This window comes from Mustela nivalis (genome assembly GCF_964662115.1).
Source record: "Mustela nivalis genome assembly, chromosome: 7".
Lineage (NCBI taxonomy): Eukaryota > Metazoa > Chordata > Mammalia > Carnivora > Mustelidae > Mustela > Mustela nivalis.
Window position 1 is genome coordinate 8,053,882 of NC_139026.1, and position 26,501 is coordinate 8,080,382.

Genomic DNA, 26,501 nt, shown 5'->3' on the forward strand with positions numbered 1-26,501 from the left:
GATAAGCCATTTGCACTAAGTAAGATGTGAGGCAAAATGAGATAAATGCTTTAAGAGAAGTACAAGTGATCTGTGAGGTGAGTTCAAAGTCAGAAGGGGGTGTGGGAGGAGGGGCAGCAGGAGCTGGGAGACTGAATGATTGCTTCTGACCAGGGAAGAAATTCTTAAGAAAGGCTTCATCAGGGAAGCTAACACCTGAAGAATGGGCAGCCTCCGGGACCGGGAGAAATGAACAGGGAGAAAAACAGAGCTGGCAAGTGGGTGGGGGTGCCGCACGTGGGTGTGCGGGTTGTGCACTGCACATGGGCTCTGGGCTGAGGGGGTGAGTGGTAAATACGCCTGCCTGAGGAAGGGATAGCTTTTTCTAATCTGACCACATCCACAGGGGCTAGCAGAAGCTTATGAGGCACGTGTTTCTGGCAAAGAACACATCGTAAACAAAGGCACTGAAGACAAGGACTAACAGGCACCACACGCTTTCCACGTGCCCCACGCTGAATTTTCTAATCTGATCCTCCAAATAAGGAGGACTGTCCTCATTTTATAGATGAGGACGTAAATGCAAAGGGGCTTAATGATGTGCCCAAGGTCTTACGGTTAACATGTAGCAGAGCAGGGACTTGAACTCAAGTCTCTCCAACTCTGTAAGGTATTTTAGAAACATCATATCAAAAGCTGGTTCTTTTTTTTTTTTTTTTAAGATAGATTTATTTATTTATTTATTTATTTGACAGAGAGAGAGATCACAAGTAGACAGAGAGGCAGGCAGAGAGAGAGAGGAAGGGAAGCAGGCTCCCCGCCGAGCAGAGAGCCCGATGTGGGACTCGATCCCAGGACCCTGAGATCATGACCTGAGCCGAAGGCAGCAGCTTAATCCACTGAGCCACCCAGGCGCCCCTTTTTTGGTCTTTTTAAAGAACCAGCTTTTGGGGGCGCCTGGGTGGCTCAGTGGATTAAGCTGCTGCCTTCGGCTCAGGTCATGATCTCAGGGTCCTGGGATCGAGCCCTGTATTGGGCTCTCTGCTTAGCTCTCTGCTTCCTCCTCTCTCTCTGCCTGCCTCTCTGCCTACTTGTGATCTCTATCTGTCAAATAAATAAATAAAATCTTTAAAAAAAAAAAAGACCAAAAAAGATAGATAGACTTTTGACAAGGCTGACAAAAACAGGGAATGCAGATAAAGTGCTGAGTAAAAACAGAAATAACCACACACATATTTACTTTTTAAGAAATCATATTATTTAAGAAATAGTAAAAATGACAAAAAGAATATTAGGACTATTTACATACTGATGAATTTGAATGTGAGAATGACGTAGTTCAGTCATTAAAAGCAAATTAAACATAATTCAGCATAATCCAGTAAGGTTTATCCTGAAAATACAAGGATGATTAATCTGTTCTTTTAATTTATAACATTTATGGGGTCAAGGTGGGGAAATCATATATTATTTTAATAGGTTTTTTAGAAGTATTTAATAACATGGGGCACCTGGGTGGCCCAGTGGGTTAAGCGTCTGCCTTCGGCTCAGGTCATGATCCTAGAGTCCCAAGATAGAGCCCTGTGTTGGGCTCCCTGCTCAGTGGGGAGTCTGTTTTTCCCTCTGCCCCTCTCCCCACTCATATTCTCTCTCTCTCTTTCTCTCTCTCTCTCAAATAAATAAATAATATCATGTTTAAAAAAGTATTTGATACATGAGATCCCTATTTATGATTAAAATTCTCAAAAAAATAGCAATAGAAGGGACCTTCTATTCCTTAACTTGATAACAGCTATCTACAAAAAACCCACATGAGGGGCACCTGGGTGGCTCAGTGGGTTATGCCTCTGCCTTCAGCTCAGGTCATGATCGAGGTCAGGGTTCTGGGATCGAGCCCTGCATCGGCCTCTCTACTCAGTGGGGAGACTTCTTCCTCCTCTTTCTCTCTGCCTGCCTCTCTGTCTACTTGTGATCTCTGTCAAATAAATAAGTAGAATTTTTTTTTTTAAAGATTTTATTTATTTGACAGACAGAGATCACAAGAAGGCAGAGAGGCAGGCAGAGAAAGGAGGAAGCAGGCTCCCTGCTGAGCAGAGAGCCCGACATGGAGCTCAATCCCAGGACTCTGGGATCATGACCCAAGCTGAAGGCAGAGGCTTTAATCCACTGAGCCACCCAGGCGCCCTAAATAAGTAAAATCTTAAAAAAAAAAAAAAAAAAAACCCACATGAAACATACTGAACAGAGAAATGTTAGATGCATTCCCTTTAAGTCCCAAGAATGTCAATAATACTTTCACCATTGCTATGGTGGAAAAAGTACTGGAGGTGCTGACCAATGCAATATGACAGACAGAGAGAGACCAATAAGAAGAAACAAAACTATCAGTATTTGGAGATGATTTTTAATTTTTTTAAGTAGGCTCCATGCCCAGTGTGGAGCCCAACGTGGGGCTTGAACTCATTACCCTGAGATCAAGACCCGAGCTGAGATCAAGAGTCAGATGCTTAACAACTGAGCCACCCTTAGAGATGTTATTTTTAGAGAAAACCCAGTAAAATGTAGATGAACATTACTAGAATTAACAGGGGAATTTAGCAAGATTGCCAGATACAAGAAAAACTAACAAAGGGCAACAGCACTTTTATACTACAGTAGTGATCAACTAAAAGAGAGGGGTGGGGAGAAAAAAATAAGATCAACGTTGCAATTTTATTTTTATTTTTATTTTTTTAAAGATTTTATTTATTTATTTGACAGAGGTCACAAGTAGGCAGAGAGGCAGGCAGAGAGAGAGGAAGGGGAGCAGGATCCCTGCGGAACAGAGAGCCCAGTGCAGGGCTCGATCCCAGGACCCTGGGATCATGACCTGAGCTGAACGCAGAGGCTTTAACCCACTGAGCCACCCAGGCACCCTGACATTGCAATTTTAAACACATAGGGTTTAAGAATTAATACCTTTATTGAGAAATTTAGAAACCTCTATTCAAGGATACTTAAAAATATGTGAATAAATGAACAGATAAATTGTGTTCATGGATAACACGATTCAATATGTGAAAAATCAAATTCTCACCATATTAATAAAATTCAATGCAATTCCAATGAAAGTCCAGTCAGTATTTCTGAGAAACCCAAATAATTCTAGGATGTAAGGAAGGATACAGATCTACAATAGCTAAGTCAATTTTGAAAAAGAAAAACTGAGAGGCACCTGGGTGACTCAGACAGTTAAGTGCCTGCCTTTGGCTCAGGTCACGATTTCCCAGTTCTAGGATCGAACCCCGCATTGGGCTCCCTGCTCAGCAGAAATTCTTCTTCTCCCTCTGCCTCTTCCCATGGCTTGTGCCCGTTCTCTCTCTCAAATGAATAAATAATCTTAAAAAAAAAAAAAAAAAAAGCAAAAGAAAAGCTGAGAGGTGACACTTTTTCTACCAATAGTAAGACATGCTGCCGAGCCATAGTCATAAGATTGTGGTACTGAGGCAGGAAGGAAATGAAAAACAAATCAGTGAACAGAAAGAAGACCAGAAACAGACCATAAACATCTAGAACTTAAAGTCTGACAGAGGCAGAATTACAACTCAGTGGACAAAGGATGCTGCTTAGCAGATGTTACTGGGATACTGGGTTACTCGAGAGAGAGAGGGTATCCCTGCCTTACACGGTATATAAAGGTGAATTTCAGGTGGGTTAAATACCTAAATGTGAATGATAAAACTAATAAAGGAATTGATAAGATAGAATTTCTTAAAAGTCTAAAAGCACAAGTTGTAAGGCAAATGAAATTAAAAACATAATGCATTTGGGGCACCTGGGTGGCTCAGTTGGTTAAGCGTCTGCTTTCGGGTCAGATCATGATCCTGGAGTCCCGGGGTCGAGCCCCATGTCAGGCTCCCTGCTCAGCAGGGAGTCTGCTTCTCCCTCTGCCCCTCCCCCACTCATGCTCGCTCTCCTCTCTCTCGCTCATAAAATCTTTTAAAAAAAATACAATGCATTTGACAAATTAGGGATTTTTTGTTCAAAGAAGGATGCTGTAGATAAAGGCAACTGATTGACGACAGGGAAAAGATATCTGTAATGTCTACAACCAAAAGGAATTAATAATATACAAGGGATCCCTGCAAACCAGCAAGAAAAAGACAGGGAACTAATTAGAAAAATGGGCAAAGAATATGAATAAGCGACTCCAAGAGGAGATACCTGAATGGCTAATAAGTATAAAAAGAGAAGCAGACCTCATTAGTAATCAGAAAAATTCAAATTAAAGCTAAGTGATAAGAGAGAGAGAGATACCACCTTACAACTGTAATATTCACTAAAAATGGGAAAGCTGGCTAATCCCAAGAACCGGAATGTGAGGGCAGGGGAACCCGCGTGGGCGGCTGGTGGAGAGAACACAGGTGCCGCTATTCCCTTCAGCAGTGGGCAGAGAGTGGTGGATTTAAAAATGTGCATAACTCAACTCAGCAATGCCGCTCTTGGCCGTGCACCCAGGGAACCTTCCAGATCTTTGCAATAGTCTGTAAGGGGACAGGAATGGAGACATTTGCTGCAGCTTTCTTTGGCATAGCAAGGAGTTGGCAACAATTAAATGTCCATCTCAAGAAGAATGTGTAGGGGCACCTGGGTGGCTCAGTGGGTTAAGCCTCTGCCTTTGGCTTAGGTCACAATCTCAGGATCCTGGGATCAAGCCCTGCATCTGGCTCTCTGCTCAGCTGGGAGCCTGCTTCCCACCACCCCCGACTCTGCCTGCCTCTCTGCCTACTTGCAGTCTCTGTCAAATGAATAAATAAAATATTAAAAAAAAAAGAATGTGTAAGGAAAATGTGAGGAATGTGCACTGCAGAGGGCTTAGTAGCCGGCAGAAGCAATGTACTAGTTCCAGGGCAGAATAGTTCTTTTGAAGACGGAGAGTTTGATATAAAATGTCAGGGAATGACATCTCTAGCCTAATACCATTCATGTAAATAAAAACACATGACATAAAATAACACTGCATATGTTTTCCAAGGGCACAGACATGTGCATGGACATACACTGAACACGTTAGGGTGTCTGCCTGTGGAGGGAGAAAGGGGTCTTCTGTGGTAGCATGATGGCAGTGGCCCATGACCCGAGGGTCTCAATCAGCTCTGCACTTGAGGTCCAAGACGGACAGACAAACCCAAAGCGGGCGACCCAGAGCAGTTCAGGGTAGTGAGTAAGTATAGTGGGGTTGGGCTGGGTCATGGACGGCTTTAACTGGACGTTTTGGGCTTCACTGCATCGAACATCTCCCCTCCCCGCCGCCCCAGTGTGGCAGGGCTTCTGATACCTTCCCTCCTAAGTGCTATCTGAGGCCAGAGGCCATTGTTTGCTCATTTCCAAACTCCCTGCAGTGTCCAGGTCAGAGTCAACTCTCCACGTATTGCTGGGGAGTGCCTGTCTGGCTCTCAAGTCACTTCTGGATCCACTCTCCTGCTTTCCTTTCACAATTGCAAAAGCAAGCAGGGAGCTGGCCGCCCTCACCCCTACCCGACCCCACCTGGCGGAGGATGTGATGTGGAAACGGATCGCCAGCCGGAGGGAAAGATGAGTCCCGAGGGCCCCCCCGCTTTCAGGAGGCTTGGTCTGCAGCACCCTGGCGAGAGCCAGCCATCTGTGTCACTACCAATTAAACAGTGAAATATCTGTAGTCGGAAGAGAAATCAATTGCTCTCTGACTCCTGCAATCTCGTTGTGGAGGAGAAGTGATAATTACCCTCCGCTTTGGTCTCTGGAGGGCACTGCTTGACATTCAGCTCCGCAGCTCCAGCCCCAGGAAAACCAGCCTCCCCACCACCGCCCTCCCCGCTGTGGTGTTCAATGCCTCGTGATCCTCTACCCCAAACCCAACTTCCAGACTCCCGGAGCCAGTGGAAAATGGGGTATGAAAGGAAGGACGTCACAGGCTCAGAACCCACGGAGACCGATTCTGTCAGCAGAGAAAAGTCACCCCCCTCCCCGCCAGCAGCAGGCTTCCAGTGTCCTTTAGCTGGTGACCCACTGATGTGCGGTGCCCAGGGGGAGAGGTTAATCTGAGGCGGCAGGAGTTTTTAGAAGCTGCGGCAGGCGTCATGCTGCAACACTTCTCATCAGGTGTTTAGTTAGCTTAACATCTCCTCCTCTGATATCCTGCCTCAGCGGCATAGGGGTGGGGGTGGGGGCGCGGAGGGCAGCGGGCCAGGGGAGGGTTAGGGAGCCTCAGAACACCCTTCTGTCATTTACCTTTAATTACACTGCCAGCTTTTCAGATTCTCTGTCTGGATTCCTTAATTGCCATTAGAAAGCAAAACAACCGAAAGACTCCCACCTTCCCTACATGCTCCAAGGCAGCTCTGCTCAAGACTGCCCAGGACCAGCACCCCTGGTGTGTTTGGGTGACCCAGACTAGATGTGTGGTGCGGATCTCACCAGCCTGCCTCACAGGCACTTCCAAAACCAACATCCTCTTGGTCACCCTGGCCAGAAGCCTGAGTCTACTGGTCTCCTCCTCCTGCCCCACTGAATACATCTAATTGGTCGCTGAGCCCAGCAGGTCCGACCTGCTCCGTGCACCTTCTCTGGGTCAATTCCTTCCTATTCCCACCATACTGCTGCTCTCACTCAGGCCCCCCTTTTCTTACTGAGCTCCTGGAATAGCTTCCTGACTAGTCTCTTCTACTAATCATTCTCCCCAGCAACAACCCCCAAGACCACAGCCTCATAAAATGGGGGCAGGGGTCTCAGGGGCCTCAAGAGAGATCCAAACTCCTTAGCTTGGCATTTGGAGGGCCTTATGATTGGCCCCTTTCTGCCCCTCCAGCTTCAGCTTGGGCCACATCACCTCTGTCCCTTTGCAGTGCAGAATGTCCTGCCGTGGCCCAAACAAGGGGTTTCTCGACTGTGGCTCTACCGACATCTTGGGGTCAGTGCTTCTTTGCTGCAGGGGGCTGTCCTGTGCACGCTGTATAGCTGCATGGCAGTAGCCTCATTCCGCATGGTAACAACCAAAATCTATATCAAAATCTATAGACGTGACAGATAAATATCTCCTGGGGGCAAAACTGTACCACCCCCCACTTCCTTCTGAGAACCGCTACACACGTCTGGCAGTTTTCAGTCCTTTTGGTCCTACTCCTTCCATAAACTGGTGAAAACTCCTCTGAAGCTTTCAAGCTCAGCCAAGAGCTTCCTGAACGTCCCCCCCACCCCTACCCAGCAGTGCTCGCCACTCCCTGCTTCCTGCCCTGGTCATAGTCCAGGCAAGTGCGAGGTCCTTAACACTGTATTGTAAGTAACATCGGCTCAACAGCTCTGTCCCTCCCTGGGCTGTGGGCTCCTGGATGGCAGGGACCATGTGATTTGCCTCAGAGTCTCCACCCTCGGGGGACCTCTCTGCACAAAATCAGCTCTCTGCGTTTGCGCATGAATGCCTGCATACGGTATTTGGTATTTGTGGGTGCGGTTGGAGCTTTGTAGTTCTTTCATTTCATTAATGACAAGGCACTGGGGCGGGGAAGAAAAACAATACTAGGCAAGCTTCCTGGTTCAATCATCTTGCTGGAAGGCAAGAGTTAAAGCTCTTCCTCAAGGGTGCACAGAAGAGAAAAGAAGTTGGTGCCCTTTGGGACTGCCACCTGAGCAATAGCTTAAAGGTCTGGTCTCTCTGCCTCTATTCTATACACCCAAGATCTTAAAGAAGCAGCCAGCCCATCTGTGAAGACAGTACTTAGCCAATGTCCATCTGGCCAGGAGGCGGGGCTGCCAGCAGCAGGTAACAGCAAGCACCTTTGTGAAAATGACAAAAGGGAGCCTGTCCTCCCTGCCATGGGGTGCGAGGCAGTGAGTGGAGCATGCGCTCTCAGCTGTGCCTGCCTGCAGGACACAGGCTGCCCCTGGCACTTAGGCCCTGCCCTGGAGGACGTGCCAGTTGCACAGAATCTCAGAAGTAGGAGGAAACTTGAAGCTGGAGCCCACCTCCAAGGTTAACTGACTCTGTTGGGCAGAAATGGGACGAAAGCCTGGGCTTCTCACCATAGTCCTGAGCTTCCCTAGGACACCAACCTGTCACCCCCTCCCCGGGGTGATGGGGATAGCGCAGCTCTGGGCACAGGTCTACTCTGGCGAGGCCCCCAGTCCACCTCTGGTCACTCAAACCCAGGCTGCTTCAGTGGAGCAGGACAATGCCACGTTCTCCTTCACTGTTGTCCCCAGCTCCCCGCTGCTGCACTGGGCGCGTGTGGCAGAGATCTGTGCCTTTCTCGCTCGGCTCTGTGGTGGGGAAAAGCAAGAGGCCACAGGCCAAGCCTGTCTATTGCATGGATGCTTGCTGACAGTCCCCTCTTTCTAGAGAGGAAGGGAAGAAAGCCCACCAAGGTATGGCCCAAGGAAAGCCCACCAGTTCCTGCTTCCCGCTGATTATGTATACAAGCCTGGGGCCTGACTTTCACCTCCCAGGACTGCTAGGAGGTTCAGATGAGGTCATGCTCATGAAATCCCACGAAAAAGCTGTATGGTTATAGGGGTTCATTAAGGTAACCCCTTAATGGGAATGGGACTAGCACCCCACACCGGAAGCCCTAAGCTTCCTCGAGGCAGGGTGGGCTGCAGGTGGCCATCTATCTATCTAGCAGCCCAGGGCAGTCCATTTGTCTGGGACCAGACAGGAGTCCTTCCCTTTCCTGTGAGGGGTAGTGCTGGGTCAGCCAGCCAGGGGTCTCCCCTTATCACCCTAGGGAGGGATCAAGGTCTACAGCCAGTTGTTGTCAAACCTCACTGTACAAAGGATCATCTGGGGTGGGTTGGGGACGGCGATGTGCCTGCTCAACATGCAGATTCAAGGGTCTCATCTGCAAAAATTCTGATCCAGCAGGCCCTTAAATAATGCATTTTAGCAACACCCTTCCCCGCAGGTGATCTGAATGCAGGCGGTGATGGGTCACACTTCGAGTCCTGACTGGTGTTGGCAAGAGAACACACTCTCTGGACGCAGACAGTTTTACTGGTTGAATGGGCCTTGAGTGAGTCATCTCCTCTCTGGCCCAGCTCCCTCACATGGGGAGGTGATGCCTTCCCGGAGTTGTTCTGGGTCTTAAGTGAGATAATGCAGGCGGCACAGGAGCTGGGGTGAGCGGCAGGTACAGGCTGGTGCCAGCTTCTCAGAGACCCATGGCAGAATGAAGGGGCCATCACTTCAGAGGAGGGGCGGCAGAGGAAGAGAGCAGAGAGGGGGCGCCAAGCTCCCAGGGAGCCGGCGTTGGGAGCCGCCCGCCAGCTCAGACATCAAGGTGGAGATGTTGCTCCTGTGTTCAGTACCAGCCCAGCAGGCCCAGCCTGGGGTGGTGATTAAAGCCTAGACAACACTACATTTACAGAAAGGTCAGAACTTGAACTAATTGAGGGGAAGGGCAGCTCAATTAAGTGAAGAGCCCGCATAGGCACTGTTCCTCGAGCGATGCTGGGTGTCTCTGCCCGCACACCAAGCAGCCGGAAGGCAGTAAGCCCGCAGCTGCCGGAGGAGAGGGGACCTCAGCGTGGCCCCGGGAACGCCACCGGCACAGTTGCTAGTGGAGCCCAGCGAGGTGCTGCTGGAGGATGGAGACACCTCATCTCGGGGGCGGGGGCTCTCGGTGCTCCGGGTACACCCGGCTTCCTTCTGTCATCAAGGCTCCCTCTGGAGGATCACCAAGCCTGGTAAGGTGTGAGCAACTGAGTAAGAAAGCGTTCCATGTCTGCTCCTTGCGGTGGAGGGAGAGGAGAGCCAACAGGGGAGGTCTGCACAGCCCCCGCGGGGAGGACACTCATGCAACACTGCCTGGCCCCGCCCCCTCCCTCTTCCTAATGTCCCACCCTGGGCTCCAGATTCATTCTGCTAAAGCCCCAGGCCAAGAGTGTACTGCAGTGCAGAAAGCAGACTTTGGAGTCAGGGATCCCACGCTGGCGGGAAGACCTCTGAATTCTACCTGTAAAGTGAAGTCTGCTGGTTCCGTGAGGAGCACAGGACTGGAGCGGTGCAGTCCCGATTGTTAGGAGGCAGCTGGACAGTGAGGTAGTCAGAGCCGGGGTCCCAAGCAAGAAAAGATGGAGTCAGGACAGCCAAGATCAAACAGCACTGACATCCTGTTCTGCAGCTTAGAGGGGACATGCACTGACATTCTGCTTTGCAGCCTTTGCAGAAGTGACTTCTGCAAAAATCCTAGAATAAAACAATTAACTGCAATGCATTTGTCACCATCATGGGCAAGGGGCAGTCAAGACATAGGCCCCCAGATGTTAGCAAAAAGGGACCATCGGTGTGTAGACATTAACCGAATAGGTAGACAGATACCAAAGCCCTGATTGGCACCACTCAGCACAGCCTGGTTGCTTAAGACAGTTCTAATCTTAGAAACTCTGGGGGCAGCCTTCTCAGGCCCCTCCCTCTCCGGGAGCTTTATCCAACCACTCAGTAAACTTTGCCTTGCTGCCCACCACTCCTCATCTGGAATCTACCTCTTCATTCTTTGAAGTGGCGTGACCAAGAGCCATGGGCACTAGAGGCAGATAAATCCTGCAACACGATCACTCTCCCTCTTGGCAAGCGGACCCAGCAACAAACCCTAAACACGCCCTGCTCAAACGCTCTGGCCCCCCGCTGCCTACAGAATCAAACCTTTCGCCTAACTGAAGACCCTCCATATACTTCCAACCCACTCTCTCTCCTGACAGTAAATTCACAGCACCCGAAATCATTCTACGTTCTCCAAACACACTAGCAGCTCCTCCCTGCCCCCCACAACACACACACCCCTTGTGTCCTAGCATGTGCTGCCTCCACCCTATCCCCATGGTGATGGGAATGCCCTTCCTCTGGCCTTATTCCACTCTTCACAGAGGCTGTTCCAGGATCATTCTCTGTTCCCAGCCCCGAGGGCGGGAATGCTTCCCCAGGATGCTTGTCTCCTCAGGCCTGGGTCTGTCCTGAGCACCTGGCAGGTGGGGACAGAGAGCTGTCATTCCCTCCCTTCCAGAGCCTGACACACAGGAACTGTTCTAAGAAGACCTCCGCAGTGGGGGCTTCCCTCTGGTTGCTGAGGAAGCTGTCTGGACCAGAGCCCCGGCCCACCAAGAGGGCAGAGCCAAGACCTGCGGAGTCCTGTTCTCTGCCTGGAGGCCAAGTTGCCCCCATCCCACCAGCGGGACATCTGTGCTTTGTCAGCAGAGCCTCCCAGCTGTCTGTAGCCGCGTTACATTGTTTCAAGCTCACTAATTAGACATCATTAAACACTGGGCTCCCGTGATGCACCAGCAGCCACAGGAGCCCAGTTCCGCCCAGGCTGGCTGCTTCCTCTCCCGGCCGCTTGGCTTCTGGGCAAAGCTCTGCTCCCAGCCCCGAAGGTCCTGTCTCCCTGCTGAGTGGCGCTGGGACTCTCTCCCTGGTGATCTGACCCTGGGAAGCTGTCTCCTACTTGACACCCAGACCCCACACTAGGTTGAAGGGGACAACATAAAGGAGATCCAGGCTGGCTCTCTAGAGAAAGAGAACAGACTGCACCCACGTGAGCGAGGTCAACTAATTCAGCCATGAAGAACCATATGTGACCCGCTAGGGAGTAAGCATAGCAATTCTTTTTAAGATCCTAGGCCAGCTTTTCTGTGCCCCATGGCGGGCTTCTGGGACAACTTCCCTGCACTAAGTTGGTGTTAATTAGTGAAAATTATCTCATGCAAGCTCATTTTAACATTAGCTTAAAGCTAAACATAATTAGGAAGATAAATCAGCTGCTAAAAAAAAAATCCGATGCAGATACACAGATGATTTTTAGGACTAGCGGCTGGTCTGGATTACTAGACTGGTGTTCTGAGTGCTAGACACGGCAGGGGCAGAGCAAGGTGGGACTTGGAAAGCACCTTCCGAGGTATTTCTGCATTGATTCACCAGCGCAAGACAGCTGGAGTCGGCAGCTTACTTGGGAGATTCTAAGAAACAGAAATGACAACTTTGTGGTCACTGCCTGGTGATGCTACCTGGGAGAGCTTCCCCAAAGAGGAGAGGGCAGGGAGGGGTGTGGCTGGGGAAGGTGGTCCAGACGGCGATGGGGTGCAAGGAATAAAGTGAATCAGTGTGCTCCCTGGCCTCCCAGCCTTGTGAAGCCCCGTCCTCTTCCCCGCCCTCCCTTCCACACTGGCTGCTTCAGCTGTCAATCCCTGGAAGGCCTCTCCTAGCCCTGGAGCTCTGTGGGAAGCGGACTCCTCCGTTCCATCCAACTCCACTAGTTAACCAGCGGTGTGACCTTGTCTGCCCAGAGCCTGTTGCCCCATCAGTAAGATGGAAAGTTGCTGGCTTGTTGTGAAAGTTTAATGATAGAATATTTTCTAAAAGGGTTGGCACCTGCACGTCTGGCATGGAAGTGTTCCCGAACAGCCATCGAACCCCTCCCCCAGATGCCCTGCGGTTCCTTTTCTTTTTACCCCCCTTAGACTTAAGGTCAGGGTCAGGGTCCACATTGTATTCCGCTGTTTATTTCTCAAACTGGCACATAATAGGTCCCCAATAATACGTTGAAGGAATGAACAAATGTATAGACTCTCCAGACAGTTTGGAAACCCTCAGGGAAGGTGGGGGAGTTAAGAACACTCACTGTCCGTCCTCAGAGACCCACCAAAAAGTAAAGAACCCTGATCCCTGCCACTGCCCCAAGCATTTGCAGACTCACTGCTAGAAAAGAGAACAAAAAGAATATTTATCCAGAGCCTGCCACATGCCCAGGCCGTACTTCGAGGGGTCCCACAGAATGACCACCAACACACAAGCTATGAGGGGATGAGCTTACAGGTTCTGGGAAACTCGGTCCAGAGAGACTAAGAATTAGAAAAGCCAAAGACTCTATTCCAGGGCTGAGATTATGATTATGGGCTCATTAGCAAGGCCACAGACTCCAGGAATTTCAGAGGAGGAGGAACAAAACTGGGGAAGGTGGCAGCTGCAGCTAGAGCGGACCAGTTCCAGCACCTGGGGTGGGGCGCTGCGGTGGGGGAGGAATCACCAGAGTGACTCAGGGAGGCTGGGGGTGCTCAGGACAGGGCCAGGAGCCCAGGCAGGCAGGCAGGACCCACCCTGGCTTGATTGTTCTCTGCCCTGCTCCCTACCTCCCCCCAACCCCAAGGTTGGAATCCTGCCCAAGAACAGGCTCTGCCTTGTACACTGAGAAAGAGAGGTGGATCTGGCCACCAGCCAAGGTGAGGCAGCATCCTAGGGGCTGAGAATATGGAAGGACTGGGGTGGTGGCTGGGAATCTCATCAGCATGTCAATGAGGTCACAAGTGGGGGGGGGGGTGTCAGAAAATGGCCATTCAGAGGACAATGTAAGTCCCTGAAAACTACCTACCCTCAGTTTCCAGGCAACACCTGCCCCAACATCTCCAAGTAGAGAGAGAATTGTCTTCTCACCCATTCGGCACAGATCAGAGCAGCCGGCTGCAGCGTACGTGTCTGTCTCCAAACTAGTCTGTGAGCTTCCCAGCCTGGCTGGCAACAAACACACTTTGTTTCTGTAAGTTTCAGAGGAAGAAGTGGCCCCAGAGGGCAGTCCCCAAGGGTAATGGTATTTGTAGCAGAAGCACACAAGCCTTGAACTCAAACCTGAGTGGAATCCCAGTGAGCCTCTTCCAAATTCTATGACCCTGTGCTTTCCCTGAGCTTCTGGGAAAATGGCACTTCCCTTGTGAGGGGCTGAGGACTGGATTAATTAAAGGAAATAGCGTAACACCCGTCTTTCAACAATGTTAGCTCTCTTCATAGAAACCCCTTTTATTTGCACATGTTACTCATCTGTTTCAAAGTGCTATATGCTAGTCTTGCTTTAGAGCCTCAGGCAGACTTGTAAAAGTAAGCAAGAAGGCAAGAATTATCCTCACTTACAGATGCAGAGATGGTGGCCTGGCAAGGTCAAATGATTTGCCCAAGGTCACTAAGTGGGCAAGGACAGAGACAACCTGAGCAAGAATGAGGACATCCAGGCTCCTGGCTCCAACTGTGTACTTCCCTTGGCAGTGGCCTGGTCTCCTGAGACCGCAGCCCAAAAAGCCTGATCTCCCCCACACCCAACCAAGAGAAGGTCATGAAGAAGTCATCCCTTTATTGAGGCCCCATCTTCAATGTCTGGACTCCCTGAGAAACACCCATCATCAGAGTTTCAGAGACCCAAAGTGTCAGATTTCAGAAGAACCTCCTTCTCCAAAGAGAAGAACATGGTTGGCCCTGCTGTGCCACACTGCCCACCTGTGGAAGCTTTAGTTCCCGAGGAATATTTCCAGACTGCTCTCAGGCTCTTTGGGCTGGGCCACACAGCCAGTCAGGCCCTTCTGGAAGCTAGTGTGAGGGAAATACCCTTGGGGATCCCCAGTTTAGGAACTGGGGCACCTCTGTGCCTTCCTGCCTCTTCTCTGCCCGTGGTGGATCTTAGAGGAGATCTTTGTCTGAGGACTCAGATATCACAGCCTTGCAGAGAGCAAAGCGGTCAGACAGCCACTCGAACAAAGAGTCCTCACCAAACAAACGCGGTGGGGTTGGGGGGAACAGGCAGCTGGTCTTCTCTTACTTCAAGGAGGAAAATGAAATACACCTGCACAGGGCCCCCAGCAATGAGAAGTGACTCCTAACTCCCCTAATTCATCTCCTGGGAGGAAATTCAGCCACACTTCCCTCCCCGGATCTGAGAGGAGACAGAGAAGGCATTACTTTCCAGAACAATTGACATTTGGGGGATACTTTCTCAGTGGCCTTAGGTTTCACATGTAGTTTCCTCCTTGTTTTTCAAAACCATCCAGAAATCTCTAGGTATTGTCATCCCATTTTGCAGATCAGAAGCCTCAGAGAAGGAAGGGCTTTACCCAAAGGAACACAGCTAGTGAGTGGCCAGATCTGGAGAGAAACCATGACCTTGCGATTTAAAGCTCTTTCAAGGCTTGGCCGTGACCTTGACATGCAGCTGGGTCTCCACAGCTTGGTAATTCTGGCTCCTGGGATCAGTGATTGAGCATAAAGGAGAGACACTCAGAATCCAACAGCCAAAGAGCTCAGGGCTTGGCAGGGGTGCTGCCGGGACAGGCTGGGGCAAGATGGGGAAGGGTTACAAGTTCTCAGTCCCCTGAGCTGCAGCTGCACACGCACCAGCCTCCAGGGGACAGGGACTCTGGAACTGCCCTGTGCGTCTGAATCGAAGTCGGTGCGGGATGGTTACTGGAGCAGGGAAGAAGGGTCCGGTGGATTGGACTTTTTTTGGTATCTGCCTCATATCAATACCTCAATGCTCAGCACAGAGACTGCTTGGCACAGAGACTGCTCAGTACTATCTGCAGGATGTCCTTGAATGAGGGGATTGTTGATTGAGGCTAATAGGGGGAGACAGTAGGCTCTGCTCAGTGGCAAACACTGCCACCTGCCAGGTGAACCTTCTGGCACAGTGAGCCAGACTCCAAGATTTTGCCATTACCCCCCACACCCCCCCCCCCCCGGGGCCCATGTTCCCAGCTGTTCATTCCCCGGCACCCTAACCAAGCTGCTAACCCGGCAAACCATGCCTCCTGCTCTGGTGCTTTTTCCTACATCCTTCTGCCCCCTCCCCCAGCTTACAGCATTCTTTTCTCTGCTGCCAGACAATTGGTTACAATGGGATTAAAGGAGGCCCCTGGGTAATGCGCCGTTCAGTGGGGGACATCTCCAGACACTTGCTTCTCTAGAGGCGCGGAGAGAGATGGCTGGCTGGCTGGAGACAGTTTCCAACCATTTATACAAATCACTGACCGCCTGTGACCGCTGGGGCCCTGCAAAGGAGACTCAGAGGAGTAAGGTGGGTTCTCACTCTTCCAAAGCTGCCAGCCCCTGAGAGAAACCGGGCTTTCCCAGAGCAACCTGTGTGACGCGCACACGTGGGACAAACAGGGAGCTGCATCGGACAGTAAAAAGGTCACTTTTGTTTGTTTTAGAGAACATGTGCAGGGGTGGGGGGGAGAGGGGAAAGTTACGGGGAGGGGCAGAAGGGGGGAGAGGGTCTTAAGCGGGCTCCATGATCAGGGCAGAGCCCCACGTGGGGCTTGATCCCATAAGCCTGAGATCACAACCAGAGCTGAAATCAAGAGTCAGACGCTTAACTGACTGAGCAACCCAGGTCGCCCCCAAAATGGTCATTTTTGAATTGAAAATTTGATAAAGTGCCTAGGAAGAAGTAGCACATGGGCTGAGCCCTGACAGAAAGGAGACAAAGCTCTATCGGCGGGCAGGAGAGGGGGAGGGCCAGGCCCCTGTGTGCCCCATCACCAGGCGGGTCTCTGCCGGAACAGGAATGAAGAGCTCCTGCTTCATCCAAGCTGCCCAGTGCCCCAGGCCGGCCACCGGCCTCCCTCTCCTGGGTTGCATCAGTGGGGTCACCGGTGACTCTGACCACGCACCTGGGGAAGCCACTCGATCTCCTTGTCCTTGGTCTAAAGACCAACCATTATACCCTTTCCGACCTCAACGGGCTCTTTCCAGAAATGAAGATAATACTTTGCCTGTCTCAGTGACAGGGGCTCAAAGGACACGGGCCAGCAGGCGGGAGGCAGTGAGGGGCCTCCGGGTGTGGGGCCCTGGAGAGCAGGGTGGAGGGTCAGTCTCTGAGACAGGTGGGCAGTAAGTTTCCTACTCTACAGGCAACCTCTCTAAACGCACGCAGGGGCCTCAAAAGCAGCCGCCAGCGGGCACAAGGGAGCCCGGGCGCCGAGAGGGGTGGGGGTTCGGCCTTCCTGCTGGTTGGGACACGCTCAGCGGCAAAGCGCCGTCCCTAACCCTAACTCCTCAAGGCCCCTGCGGCCGCGCCCTCTGTCGGGCCCTTTGCATTCTGTGTTCTAATAATGGTTTAGAAGACTATTAGGCTACTTAAGAGCAGGGGCGTGTTTTATATGTCTGTTTTCTACCCATGGGCTGAGCACACGGTAACCTCCAACCACCCATGCCATGAGCATTCTTCCAAACCACTAGCCTGTCCCAAGTGCAGTGGTTGGGTCCCTCTGCTCTTGGACGGAAGAACCCAAGGTTTCCCAGTCTACACGGGGTCTCACTGGATGTCTCCTCCGCCCTCTGCATGTACAATGACCTTCGCAGCCCAGGCAGCAGCCACCTCCCCGGTCATCTCCATCATTGTCAGACAGGCCAGGGACTCACTGCTTGGTCCCCGAAGGCACATTTTCTGCCCATGGGTTAAGCAAAGTCCATCTTTCAGTGACAGTGAAATAAAGGGGAAAAGACAGCAGGGACAAAGCCACACCCCACAAGTAAACACAGCCGAACGCCGGAAGGCCAGCCAGCCGGCACACGGCAAGGGCCTTCCGCCATCGGGGGAGGCGGAGGGAGCAGATGACCTGACCGCCCGCTTCCAAGGCCTTCCTCTCAGGCCACCAGCTCCCACTCCTCACCCGCCCGACTGTTTCCTCCCTGCCCTCTGCCGTCCCCCAACCCCCGTCAGATTTTCAAAGTGCCCCCCCAGTTAGGCTTCTCTCCCTGAATCCCTGAGGTTTGAAGCCCTTGCTGGTCGGCAGACGTGGGTAGGTCCGGGCCACTCCCCTGGGCCTTAGCTTCCTGTTTGTCCCTCAGGAATAAAGGTGACAGCAGCTTGTGAGGGTCTACGGGAGATGAAATGAGATAAAATCCGAAACTCTCTGGGACACGGCTGTATGTCTGTGTTCTTTTGCCTCCCCGCCACGGTCCCCCTCATCGAGGCACAGAAACCAACTCAGGCTGCCTCACCTGCCCTCACAGCAGCCTGCTGCTCCCTGCAGACAAAGGAAACTCCCTCCCGCGGGGTGCAAAGGAAGGAGGGGAAGAATCTAGAGGAACAGCCGTGGACGGTCGCTTGCCAGTTGGACAAGCTGGGGTCAGTCGGGGGCAGGCAGTGCTCGGAGGGTGTAGCCTTTAGAGCAGAACCAAAGGATCTGGGTCTTTCCATAACCCGCCACATGACCTTTGGGCAAGTCCCTTTCCTCCTCTGTCCCTCAGTTTCCTCACCTGTGAAACAGTCAACCTCTCTGTCCTACCTACTTCGTGGGGTCTCTGAGAAGAAGGTGCTGTAGAGAAGGGAGCGACAGGGAGTGCCGGTGGGGTCCGGAAGGCCTGCGAGCTGCGTGGAGCAGAGACAGGGTCAGAGGCTGCCTCTGCCAGGGGTGCTCTGACCTGCTTCGGACTCAGTTTGGGGATGCTCGCGCTAGGCCCCACACAGAACTCCCCTTAGGGGAGCTCTTTCCTCTAGTCAAAGCCCAGTTTCTGTTTTTTGTTTTGAAAAAGATTTATTTATTTTGGGAGCGAGAGCGAGAGAGCCCATGTGTGCACGTGCAAGTGGACGAGATGCGGAGGGACAGAGGGAGAAGCCGACTCCCTGCTGAGTGTGGAGCCAGATGGCTCTGGGGCTCCATCCCAGGATCCTGAGGTCATGACCCGAGCCTAACTCAGATGCTTAACTGACTGAGCCTCCCAGGCGCTCCAAAGCTGCTTGCTGTTTGGAAGGAAAAATCTTTTGCTCCTGCTCCCAAGTCTCTTAACGGAGAAATTGGCCATTCAAATTTCTTTCTCTTTCCCCTTTCAACCGTGCATCTCACATCCCTCAGGAAGCCCTCCCAGATTAGGCTCAAAACACACTCTTCCTTCCAGCACATTCCCCAGTATTTGCCTTCGTGCTTGGAGGGCAAAACCCACAACTTCCATCCTTCTGTAGCCTGCGCCTGGCACAAAGCGGGCACTCAGGAAGTAACGACCAGTTAAATATGTACATAATGGACTCGATCACAATTGTTAAAGTTTCTGTTGTTCAATATTTAAAGAGCTAAGAACATTGCGTTACACAGGAGACTCCTGACATTCCACCGGGACTAGCAGCCCCAGTAGGCAGGGGTCCTGTCTCTCCCTTTTTGTAACAGGGGCACACAATGTACCCCGGGTTGTGACCAGGCTAGGTCCATTCAAAGCCCTTGGGTTAGTCCCAAATATCATCAGACAGCCAGGCAGGATGGCCCAGTGATTAAGAGCAAGGACTTTGGCTTTCAAATCTTGATGCAACCACTTACTTGCTGTGTGACCTTTGGCAAGTAACTGTTGTGAACCAAAAAGGAAGGCAAATGCTCATCTCACCTAGTTGTTGTGAAGCACAAAAGAGAAGATGAAAGTAAATTATTAGCACAGAGCCTAGCACATAGGAAGTGCTAATAAGTCAAGGCTCTTAGTATTGCAACGTGAGAGCTGAGCCCCTCCCCTGCTGCACAGTGTCGTCATCCTTGTCTTTTTTCCACCTCTTCTCAAACTCGCCTTTCTCTTTTGCTGAATGCAATATACAAAGAAAGCTCAGGCAAATAAGAAGGAATTTCTTAGAGAGGGAGGGTAGAAATATGGGCGAAGAAAGTTAAGGCTTCCTTCTGGGAGCCAATCTAGCCAACAACCTGCATCACCCCTTCCAGGAAGAGGAGCGTCACCACTGGTCTTTCTTGATTGTTCTTTCCTCCCAGACCACTTCAGCCTCCAGGGGTAACAGGGCTCAACCACATCCACAGGGCTGAATTAGAATGGTGAACCCAAGCCACCCCTGTTGTATATTCTGCACCAGGCACCCAAGGCTGCTGGTGTTTCTTAACAAATCTCTGTGGGGGAGCCAGATTTAGCAAATGAAGCAACAGAATGCTCCATTAAATTTGAACTTCAGAAAAACAACAAAGAACATCTTAGTATCAGTACGCCCCATGCAATGTTTGAGGCATACTAATACTAAAAATTATTTATCGTTAATCCAAAATTCAAATTGAACAGGATGTGCTATGTTTTAGCTGGAAACTCTAACCAAGGTGCCCAGGGCACTAAATTCTTCCCCTCCTTGTCCCACGACCACAATACTGGTCCATCAGTATTTTAACTAGCTACTCTGGAAACATCCCCTCGTTTTAACCCCCAGGCAGAGACACGGTAAGTGAGAGCTTTCCTGCCCCTCCTCCGCCCCAGCTGCTGAGTCCAGTGACGTGGCTTGTTCTCAGAATACATTTTTTCATTCATTCCAGGCCGCTTGTCTAGTACTGGCCCCCAAGGCGAGGGGGTGAATGCCAGTCCCCTCTTGACTCTGGGGAGGGGGGTGTCTCCTAAGAACAGCATGGCTGGGGTAAGGTGGAGAAGTCCCACGACCCAGGTCCTGAGTGTCCTGTTGCTTGAAGACCAACCAGGAAGGTGGCCTGGCGCAGGTTTTGTAAATCCCTGGGCAACACATGGGTTATTAACTCGACCTCTGAGTGGCCCATTTTACCACAAAGCCCCCACTCTTCCCACTTGACAGGGAGAAAGCAGCACATGGTGGGGGAAAGCCACCAGCCCCTCTGGACGCTGGAAGAACGACAAACCACTGTCCCGCGCGTTGTGATTTGCCGAACACGTTCCCAGTCATCCTCTTCAGAGGCCTCGGCTTAAGGGAGGGTTCGGGGCCGGTTTTCTAGAGCGGTCAGGAAGTCCTGACCCAGGCCCTGCCTCCGAGGTGGGGCCTGGTCCAGGGGGCTGCCCGTGGGGGGTCCCACCGGTGTGGGGGGCGGCGCCTACCTTCTGGGCCTGTTGGATCATCTGCCTGACCACCTGCTTGAGGTGGGGCGCCTTCTCCTCCTTGGGGGGGTGGGTGTAGAGGGTGATGCGGCTCACGCCGCGGTAGACGCCCTGGTCGGTCCAGCCCAGGTCCAGCGGGGGCACCTCCGTGTCGGAGCGGTCGGGCCAGTAGGCCAGGGACTCGCAGGGCTCGGCCGGGGCCTGCGCCTGCGCTGGGGCTTTGGCCTTGGCCTTGCTCTTGCCCCGGGCGGCGGCGGCGGCATCCTCGTAGGGGCTCCAGGCGGCGCGGAGGGCCTGTTGCTCCCGGCTGGAGAGGAAGTCCCGCAGCTGCTCCTTCTTGACCAGCTCGCGGTACGCCCGCTCGCCGCCGGCCAGCAGCGCCTCCAGCGCGGCCCGCCTCCGCTCGCAGTAGTAGAAGGCGGCCTGCCCCTCGGTCACCCTCTCGTTCACGTGCGCCTCGTCCAGGCAGCTGAGCTGGGACTCGGCCATGGCGCCGCGGCAGCGCGTCCCAGCCCCGGCCCCGGCCCCCGCCGCGGCCCCGGTCGTCCCGCCGCACCTGGAGCCGAGGGGCGGGGCGTCTCACCTGGCCGCGAGGTCGGCCAATCCGCGCGGGCCGGGGCGCGGGCGCGGCCGTCGGGCGGCCGCGCCCTCTGCCTCTGGGGGGTCGGGGGGCGGGGCGCGAACCGTGCGGGCGGCCTAGGGAGACGGTTCCCGGGGGGCGGGTGGGCGGACGCGGCAGGGACCAGGCCTGTGGGGCCCGGCCCGGCCCGGCCCGGTGGGCAGGAAATTGCAGAGGTGGTGGTGGTGGTGGTGGTGGGGTCTCCTAGTTAGACGCACGTGAGGCCTCTGGCCGGCTTCTGCCTCCCGGCCCTGACCCTTCGGTGGCGATGATCTAACCCTTCCTGCGACCTGGCAGGGCCGGACGCGGAGCAGGCGTGCGTTCTTCTTCCCCGCAGTTATGGCCGCGAGCACCTGCTTGGTCGGGGTGCCTCCGGGGTGGTGGATCTGACCACTCCCGGCGTTGAGGGTACCGGGGTGGGGGAGGGGCCCTGCTGCCGGATGGGATTGTGAGGGCTTGGGCGGGGTGTGTGTTGGGGGTGGGGGTTGTGTGCACAAGCGAAATGCTAATAAAACCCTCAGTTCCCGGCCCACACGTCCCAGTTCCGAGATCAGAGGGACCCAGAAGCTGTCAATACAGCTCCTTCACCAGGATAACAGTTTCTTAAAAACAAACAACAACAACAACAACAACAACGAAACAAATATAGCAAGGACTTAAGCTGCAGTGGTAGAATTTCACCCCCATTTTAATTTGAACTGACCTGTGTGTGTGTGTGTGTGTGTGTGTTTGGGCAAGATAGGCTGCCAGAGGCTTGATTACTATATTAGTGATTCAAAGTACATGTTTGAGCTCAAGGAAAGAAGCTGCGCGCGCGCGCACACACACACACACACACACACATCACCAGCGGCAGCTGCTCTGCTGTTTCCCATTGGATTAAATACAATCTTCTTAGTCATTAACATATTATTTTGTTCATGCACTGCTGTACAACTTGATTCTCCACATTCAAAATATTTTCAGATCATAGCAACCAAAGGTTCACATTTCTCCCATTTTATAGCACAGCCTCTCAGAGCTGGAAGGAGCACTAGAAACTGGTCCAACCCCCTCATTTCAGAGCTGAGGAAATTGAGGCCTTCAAACACGTGGTCTGGCTAGGCCTCCCACAAAAGGAGAGGTGGTGCGTGGGGCCTATTAGGTTCTCTGTGTCTCAGCGATCTTTGCCCTACATCTCAGCCGCCGCTGCCCTTTCTCCTTGTGAAATGACAGAAGGTTACTGGGGACCTGATTTTAAACACAAGGGAATTTGAGGAGGTTGTCTACTATTTCTGGGCCTTCCTGTGACAGCATGGGGGGAAAAAAGGGTTAGATTGTCAAAAAGCTGTGACTACTGTGACACAGTGGTCCACTGAGGCACCCAGCATCAGCCCAAAGATCAGCAGTGGTGGGCTGCGAGATGTCCACGGCCGTGCCACCCTTAGGAGCCTCAAGGCCTTACTTCCGGCGGCATTTTACGCTTAATTTCATCTTTAGACAAATTTTGTCTCTAGAATGGAAACCATTTAGTTTGCTTCCTAAAGCTTTCCAGGCCCTAAGAGATGCCAGACTGTGCCCTGGGGGCACAGAGGAGCGCAGGGAGGTGGGGATAACACAGGTGTGACAAAAGTGCTCTGATTAACTCAAGCGGTGGTGATTCGGGAGCAAACAGATACTCAACGCCCACTACGTGCTAGGCACGCAGAGTGCGTGCAGTACATGGTTCTTTAAAACAGAATCAATTAGGGCCAAGAGAAAGGTATGTGCAGGGAGCTGTGGGAACTTTAAGGGAAGAAAGAATTAATCTTGCCCAATGGAACGTGGATAAGAAAGGCTTCACCCAGCAGGAGGGGATTTTTTTTTTAAAGATTTTATTTATTTATTTGACAGACAGGGATCACAAGTAGGCAGAGACACAGGCAGAGAGGAGGAAGCAGACCCCCTGCCGAGCAGAGAGCCCGATGCGGGGCTCAATCCCAGGACCCTGAGATCACGACCCGAGCCGAAGGCAGAGGTTCAACCCACTGAGCCACCCAGGCGCCCAGGAGGGGATTTTGAGTGGAGCCTAAAGGATGAGAAGATTTCAAGGGGAGAGAGGGAGGGAGTGAAGACACTCCAGGCAGAGGGAGAGGGCCAGAGCCTCATGTTGGCATCAGGCACATGAGACTTCAGGCCAAAAGCCTTAACCCTCAGAGCATTAGTGTCCTCATCTGCAGAACGGAATGACAATGCCAATATCCTAATACCTCCCAGATTGTTGTAAGGATTAAGTGAGATCTGGTGTTTGATTTAATTAGCTTTTGTGTCTGGCTGGTAGAAAGTGGTTTACAACATTGCTTCCAACACTTTCCTGTGCGTGGAAATGACCTGGAGGATCTTGTGAAAATGCGGGTTCTGATTCAGGGGGTCTGAGGTGCGGCCCCAGATGTTGCCTTTCTAACAAGCTCGTAGATTGTGTTGGTAGTGCTGGCCCCTGGACTACACTTTGCCAGCAAGTGGCAGATTTTTCAGAGGCCAGTTGAAGAAGAGCGTGAACTTCTGTGTCAGGGAGTCCTGGAATGAATCTCACTTTCTTGTGATAAGATGTGTGTCCCTGAAAGAGTTACTTCCCTTTTCTGAGCCTTGGTCATATCTTTGGCGAAATGTAGGCTATAAAAAGTCCTACCTTAGGGGCACCTGGGTGGCTCAGAAGCCTCAGGAGAAGGCTCAGAAGCCTCTGCCTTCAGCTCGGTCCCGGGGTCTTGGGATCAAGCCCTGCATCGGGCTCTCTGGTCAGCGGGGAGCCTGCTTCCCCCCACCTCTCTGCCTACCTCTGCCTGCTTGTGATCTCTGTCTGTGGGATAAATAAATAAAATCTTTGACAAAAAAAAAAAAAAAAGTCCTACCTTACAGGGCTTCGTGAAATGTCTGGCCTCGCGGAGAAGCCGGTAAAGTACGGGAAGATGGGACTGGAGAGAGAGGGACGTTGGGGCCCAATTATGGGGACCTTAATTTTAGATCTTATCCTGTAGCCAGAAGGGAGGCACTGAAGGTTATTAAGAGACTTGTCTGATCATAAACAAATAGCAGTGATCACTGCGTCCAGACGCTGTGCTGGGTATTTTGGGGATCCTACCAATGAATTAATATAATCCCATTTTAAACATTATTATCATCCCCATTTCGTAGGTAAGGAAACTGAAGCACAGGGAGGTTCAGTAGCATACTCTCGGTCACCCAGCTAGTGAATACGAGAGTCAGGATTTAAACCTGGGTCATCTGAGCCCAGAGCTTGCCTACCCATCTGCCTTGCTCTACTGCATCGCGTGAGAATGTTAGGAAAGGGCATTAGTGAGAGACCATGCTCCCCTTGCTTACGAATTTAATCATTCAACAAAATTTGCCGAATGTCTAGTGTGGTGTTCTGGGTTAGAAACCGTTCACTGATTTAGAGATCCTTATTGAGCTTAACATAGGTGCGGTGATGCAGCTCTGAACCAAACCAAGTCCTTGCTCACGTGGAGTTCCCACTGAAGTGCAGTGATTAAGACATGGTTTTTGCTCTCAAGAAGCCCAAATGTTATGTGACATAAGTTGGAATTGGACAGAAGGTTAGAATCAGAGTGGACTATTTTAGTAACAGTTGACATTGGAAAAGATGTCTCCTAGATGTAACTGATAGGAAACACCCTGTGGTCTTTTTGGAATATTCTCCCTTAGGTACCAAGGACTGACTTACCCAGCTCCCGGTTTTGAGCAGTTACTGTGTACTAGATAACTTGCTTGCCACTGGGAGTAGGAAAAGAGGAATCAGACACCATAGCTAGCTGCCGTGGCGGCTGCCTGAGTGTAGCTGGGAGTCGGATGCCCCCAACTATCTCTGCAAAGCAGGGGATAAGTGACGGCGTTGGCACTGGCGTTCTCAGGGAGGCTGCAGGCTATGGAGTCGTTTTAACCTATAATTATCCAATTTGATCTGCCCCTAATCTGGTGAAGTAGACTCGGAAAGGGATTACAGGGAGGGGTTAAAGATTAATAAATTGAGACTCCAGGAGAGGACCCGTTCCAGGTTATCCGCTGACAAGTGGAAACTCCGGGGGGTACCCGTCCACTCAGCCTGACCCCCCGGCCTTCCACACCCCCCTCAACAGCTGAACGCTGTGTATTATCACTGGGGTTTAAAAAAAGTCTTACCTGCCAGGAAATTGATTCCTTTCAGGCAGAGGCTCTATCTATTTTGCATCTGGGGACATTCCACGAGGAGGCGGTGACAGCCTGGGAGAAAGCCTCAGGCCCCACACCAGTCCCTCTAGTCCTGGGGCTGGAGTTTCCCTAAGCGAGGTGAAGCCCGTTGTGCTTGCCTTTCCCCCAAGGTCACTGCGTCTTCCTGAGAAATCGTGCCTCTGCGTCTGGCAGAGGCCGCCCCCCCTCACGCGGGTCCTTGGCTCCCGTTCACCTTCCTCTCCCCAGGGCACGCTGCCTGCTGAGTGTGCAGTAAAGGTATGACACCTTGTCGTTAATGCTAATTGTAACTGTGTTCGTCTCTGCACTCGTCTCTTTTCCCAGGCCCTCCTGTGTAATTTGAGTCCCAAAATAGCCCACCTCCTGAGAGATCAGCTACGTGTCCCAGGGCTGACTTTTTCTCCTCTGTGGAAATTTGTGTCGCGAGCACCTGTTGTGAAACGTGGCGGACTCTTCGTGCCCGCTGCCTATCCCCAGAGAGGAGGAGAGAGAGAGAGAGGAGGTGGCTGAAGCTGGCGCCGTGGGGAGGAGGGTGTCGATTCTCGGACTGAGCTAGATGAGCAAAGGCTTTCTCCTCTGACCGGCTCTGCTGGCCCCGAAGGAGGAACACACCCAGGTCTCCCCCAACCCTGCCAGCCGGGACTTACCAAGGCTTCATCTTTTTATTCATGAATGGTTTGGGGACACTGATTACGTACTAGGCAAGCTCCCGTCCCCTAAGACCTTCCAGACTCGGAGACTTTGCTGTAGCTGCAACCTTGGAAGCATATAGGTTTCCCTCCGCCACCCCCAACCACTCTGCCACGGCTTCCCTCTCAGCTCCAGAACATTCTCCTCCACTCATTTTAGTTCATCAGGCTTCCCACCGGTCCTCTCTGCTCAGCTGTCCCCCAGGTACCTCCACTGCAAGGGAGGTCTCGAAAGGAACCCACACCCACTTCTCTCCTACCCCCACCCCGCCACTGTTCTTTCTGGGTCGCTTTGCTCCGGAATGACACCACCATCTGCCTGGTTACCCAAGTGGAAAATGTGCATGCATCTTGACTGCTGTCCCTCCCTCATGGCCACCAGGCCAGACAAGGCCTCTTCTGAGACGTTTCTCATGAGTCCTCTTCACCCCAT

The 26,501-nt window shown here is 52.1% G+C and overlaps 1 protein-coding gene across 2 annotated transcripts in view; it reads right to left on the reverse strand.

Moving 5' to 3' along the window:
- The window catches only part of FAM83F (family with sequence similarity 83 member F), a 33,533-nt gene extending 12,382 nt beyond the window's left edge, over nucleotides 1-21,151 (reverse strand). Inside the window, exon 1 of one of the 2 annotated variants that reach the window (XM_082740007.1) lies at nucleotides 20,558-21,143. In XM_082740007.1, coding sequence (XP_082596133.1) covers nucleotides 20,558-21,046 — 489 coding nt within the window. In that variant the 5' untranslated portion in view covers nucleotides 21,047-21,143. Of the gene's footprint in view, nucleotides 1-20,557 lie in introns of both variants that reach the window. The other variant, XM_082740006.1, reaches the window with a different exon arrangement.
- Nucleotides 21,152-26,501: the final 5,350 nt, after the last annotated feature.